Raw genomic sequence first — 4,774 nt, forward strand, 5'->3', positions numbered from 1 at the left:
TTAGAACGTGGTGGTCCCGGTGGACGGCATCGGCTTGTGGTCGGGTTCTGGTGGTTGCAGCGGTGGAGGCTGTGCGGCAGGCTCTTGCGGGCAGGGCAGCGGTGGGCAGATGCACCTCACCCCACCTCTGCTCTTGAGGGCTGCTGTGGCAAAATAGTCCAGGGGCTCCTCTTCAGCACCGCCCCCGCCACCGCCACCCACAGCATCTACGAGACAACAACGCAGGCAGAGCACACGCTGGAAGGAGCGTCGGAAGTTGTCGGAGAGGAAGCCATAGAGAATGGGGTTGGCGCAGCTGTTGGCATAGCTGAGGATGAGTGACACGTGGTTGACAGTGGCATCCAGGCCGGTGACGAAAAGGTTCAGCAGCTGCACCACGTAGAAGGGCATCCAGCAGAGCACGAAGACGGCCACCACCATCAGCACCAGCCTGGTGATCTTCTTCTCGGAGCGTCGGCGCTGCTGCCAGCCTGCGCGCAGCGCCACAGCGCGCATCTTGCCCACGATCAGCAGGTAGCACAGGCCGATGGCCAACACGGGCAGCAGGAAGCCCAGCAGGAAGGTGTAGACCACGAAGGCAGCCGACCAGGCCCGGTGTGGCCAGTGCAGGTTGCAGGCCACGGCTTGGCCGCCGCGGGTCGGCCTGGTGCCGGCGAAGATGGCGATGGGCAGCGTGACCAGCAGAGCGGCCAGCCACACCCCCAGGTTGACAAGCTTGGCCACTCGGGGCCTCCTGTAGGTGGCTGCGCGCAGCGGGTGCACCACGGCCACATAGCGGTCCACGCTGAGCACGGTCAGGCAGAAGACGCTGGTGAACATGTTGAGGCCGTCCACGCTGAGCACAGCCCGGCACAGCACGGAGCCGAAGGGCCAGTGGTGCAGCGCTGCTGATGAGGCCACGAAGGGCACGCTGAGCATGAACAGCTCGTCGGCCACAGCTAGGTTGAGCAGATAGATATTTGTGGCTGTCTTCATCTTGGCATAGCGCAGGATCACAAAGATGACCAGTGCATTGCCCACCAGGCCCACCAGGCATACCAATGCATACACGCACTGGATGGCGATGGTGCCGGCTAACCCCGTGCGGTCGGTCCCGGCCGCAGCCTTCAGATCCTTCTCGGGCGGAGCACCTGTGCTGTTGGCCAGACCAAGCCAGATCATCTCCAGCTCCTCTTCGGCCCCTGAGGGCAGCATCGGGGACACGCTCATGTCTAAGGGTTGCAGGTGCCTCCCCTACTACCTTGGGACCGCTGAGCTTGGCAAGGAGCACGGCAGCGGCGGTGACTTTGGCGGCGGGGGTCTCTCTCCAGCACAAAGAGGCGCACTCCTTAGCCTGTGGTGCTTAAACAGCCCTGTCGGGGACCGGAGGTGGGGAAGGCGCCCCGCTCCGATCCCCTCACAGTGACCGGGCACGTACTTTGGAGGGGGATTGCTGTCGGGCACTCCCACCTCCGCTGAACCCTCCCCGCAGCCGATTCGCTCCCCCAGTCCCAATGTCTCCAGCCCGGTGCCCTGGGTTTCCTCGGGAGCCCCACACGGCTAACCTCCTTCCTCCTTGCAGGTGCTTTGCGATGCGCTCAGCTGCGGCTGTGCACTCCCGAGGCTGGCGCCAGCGGATCCGGTTCTCCTCGGCGCGGGTAACCAGGCGCGCGGGATGCGAGCGGCATCACCCAGGGCGCGCACCGCTCTTTCCTGCACACTTGACACCGCCGCCCCCGCCCCTGGCGTGTTCGCGACGCCTGCTCGCATCCTTAAGCCCATTTCGTGAAGCTGCGGGACCTGCGGCTTCAGCCGGGCATCGCGGGTCCCAGCAGGTCCCGATGGCTCTCTCTTTAGCCCCGCCTCCCCTCTCACTTCACGCAGCTCCTGCCTCCCCTCTCACTTCACGCAGCTCCTGCCTCCGACCACCACAGCTCCTTGAACTTTTCAGAGTAGATGCCTGTCAGATACCGGGGGTGGAGATGCACTCGCAGAGGTGGAGACCTCAGAAACCCAAGCCGCGGTCTGCCCTGCGACGCTCGGTGCTGCGCAGGCAGTGGTATAAAATGTGGAGAGAAGTGCCATGCTTTGTGCCTATGCTTGTCACCGGCTTGGGGTCTCTACCGCGGGGCTCCAGCATGTGTCTGGGGAGGGGACAGTTCGGGAAGGGTTGGGATCTTGCCTTGTGCTGCTTCACCTCTGAATTCTATGGCAGACACTCACCAATGCCCCTGACTTGGACCCCCCCCCCTCCCCCGCGACAGCTGCAACCACAACGGTTGGGCTGCAGGTGGTACAGAATTCCAGCAGGTGTTGTCCTCAACAATTCTTAAGGCAACCCTGAGCACCACGCTGGAGGGAACACCACCTAGCCGAGCCCCAGGAGGGGTCTGGGAAGGACCCTAAGTCACTGTCAAGCCTTGCCTGGGGTGGCTCCTGGGTCCCACTCTGGGACTGGAGACAGGGGTGGGGTAGGGGTGCGGTCAGGATGCTGTAGGACAGCCGGAAGAGGAGTAGGAGCAGAAAGAAGAGGAAGAGGAAGAGGAAGAAGAGGAGGAGGAGGAGAAGGAGGAGGAGGAGGAGTGGGAGTGGGAGGAGAAGGCCTTTTTTCCCCAGGAGCTTCAGGCTGTCAGCTGCTCTGCCTTCTGCCTTGGGATGAGCTCATGGATGTGATCATCCCTATGCAGTACTGTCGTCAGCCCCAACTCCACCCCTGGGATTTGCTGCCCCAATGGATTGTTGACTCCTCCTTTGTTTGTGGTCACTCCTTATGTTCCTCTGTCCTTTCCTGTGGGCCCATTTGTGGGACTCCACTCCAACTCCCAGAAAGAGGAAGGGTAGGTGCTTTGCCATTAGAGGTATAGGTGTTTTAGAAAAAAATAAATGGGATGAAGGGCCCTCAGATTTGGACAAAACAGAGACTTGTCCACCCTGACTCTGGGGAGGACCTCTACATGGCCCCCTTGCAGAGATGGTCTCCTCTGGGCTCCATGAGAAGGTGCTGGTGGTTGGTCCACTCGGGCTCTTTCTTTTGCTACCTTCTTGATCCAATGATGGCAGTCCTGACAACAAACTGACCCACCCTTCCTTCCTTCCTTCCTTCCTTCTTTCCTTCCTTCCTTCCTTCCCTCCTTCCTTCCTTCCTTCCTCCCTCTCTTTCTTTCTTTTCTTTCTTTCTTTCTTTCTTTCTTTCTTTCTTTCTTTCTTTCTTTCTTTCTTTCTTTCTTCCTTCCTTCCTTCCTTCCTTCCTTCTTCCTTCCTTCCTTCCTTCCTTCCTTCCTTCCTTCCTTTCTCTTATATTTATTTGTTTATTTGAAACACTTGTAAAGAGAAAGAGAGAGAGATCTTACACCTGCTGGGTCACTCCTCTACATTAACTCTGGACTGGGCCAGGCTGGGCCAGCCTGAAGCCATGAGCCAGAAATGAGTAACAATGAGTATCTTCTGAAAGTAGCAGGTGCCAGATACTTGGGCCATGTTCAGGTGCTTTCCTAGGTGCATCAGAGCTGGATCTGAAGTGGAACAGTTGGGCCCAATTGGCATCCATTTAGGATGCCAGCATTGTGGGCAGTGGCTTTACGTTTTGTACCTCAAAACCAGCTCCAGCTCCAAGTCGTACAGTGACTGTGCTGCTGACTAGGGTAGGACATCCTCTAAAGAGCTTTCTGCAGCTTGGATCAACCTGGAACAGCTCTGCTGCTGCCAAAAGCATGGCGAGCACAACTTACTGATGCTGAGAGCATCTCTTTGCTAACAGTGATTTATGCAGGTGCCCCTGTGGGCAGGCAAAGCATCTTTGGATTCTCACGGGAGCAGCGGTGGCAGCATCAGAGGTGGCAGTGTGACAGAGCGACCACCCTTCCCCCAAGCTCAAGGCTCAAACTAACGGTAAGGATGAAGCCTACCTTTAAGGCTTCAGTCTGGGTTGACTCATCTCTAAGCTGAACATCTGAAATCCATAACACTCCAAATTCCAAAACATCTTGAGTGGTTGCATGAAGCCACAAGTGGAAAATTCCACACCATGTAATTTGACTTCCTGCACAGAATTATTAAACATATTCTATAAAAATTACTTTTGGCTGTGTATATCAGGCATGCATGGAACGTGAAGAACTGAGTCCCTTTTCCAAGATATCTTGTTGTGTATGTGTCAGTGCTGTGAAATCTGAAAAATAATATATGAAAACTGAACTTTTCTTTTTGTTTTAAAGATTTATTTGGCAAAGACACTCAGAGCTGGGCATAGAGAAAGATTTTCATTCACTGGTTCACTCCCCCAAATGGTTGCAACTGTCAGAACTGGGCCAGGCCAAAGTCAGGAGCCAAGAGCCTCATCTGGGTCTCCCATGTGGGTACAGGGGTCCAAGTGCTTGGGCCATCCTCTTCTGTCTTCCCAGCATATTAGCAGGGAGCTGGATTGCAAGTGGAACAGCTGGGAATTGAACTGGTGCCCCTGTAGGATGCCAGTGCTTCAGGATTTGGCTTAATACATTATACTACAACACCAGACTCGATAACATTTCTGATCCCAGCACTTTGGATAAAGGATACCTAAGATGTATTTATTGAATGATTTCCTTGAAGGAAATTGAACCTAAAATCATGAGACAGAGGACAAGTCAGCTTGAGAATGACCAGGATCTGGAAATGGGGGAAACATCTGGCAGTTTGTTCACTAAGGCCCAGATGATGGAGATGAGCTGTTCAGGCTTAGGAGAATAGGGCCTGCCCCCCAGTGGGGAGTGTGAGCGCCTGCAGACTGTTAGGAAACAAATGAAGAAAATAAACAAAA

General features: G+C 55.8%; 1 protein-coding gene across 1 annotated transcript; it reads right to left on the bottom strand.

The window, feature by feature from the left end:
* Positions 1-1,209, bottom strand: SSTR4 (somatostatin receptor 4). The gene has a single exon (XM_040981266.1). The coding sequence runs from the start codon at positions 1,207-1,209 to the stop codon at positions 1-3; it is 1,209 nt and encodes a 402-aa protein (XP_040837200.1).
* Between the last annotated feature and the right edge of the window lie 3,565 nt (positions 1,210-4,774).

This window comes from Ochotona curzoniae, unplaced genomic scaffold, assembly GCF_017591425.1.
Source record: "Ochotona curzoniae isolate NIBS_2020 unplaced genomic scaffold, NIBS_Ocur_1.0 contig_3520, whole genome shotgun sequence".
In the NCBI taxonomy this organism is placed as follows: Eukaryota; Metazoa; Chordata; class Mammalia; order Lagomorpha; family Ochotonidae; genus Ochotona; species Ochotona curzoniae.

Excerpts from the sequence above, each read along its gene's own strand:
- SSTR4 (XM_040981266.1), bottom strand. The coding sequence starts at position 1,209 with ATGAGCGTGTCCCCGATGCTGCCCTCAGGGGCCGAAGAGGAGCTGGAG.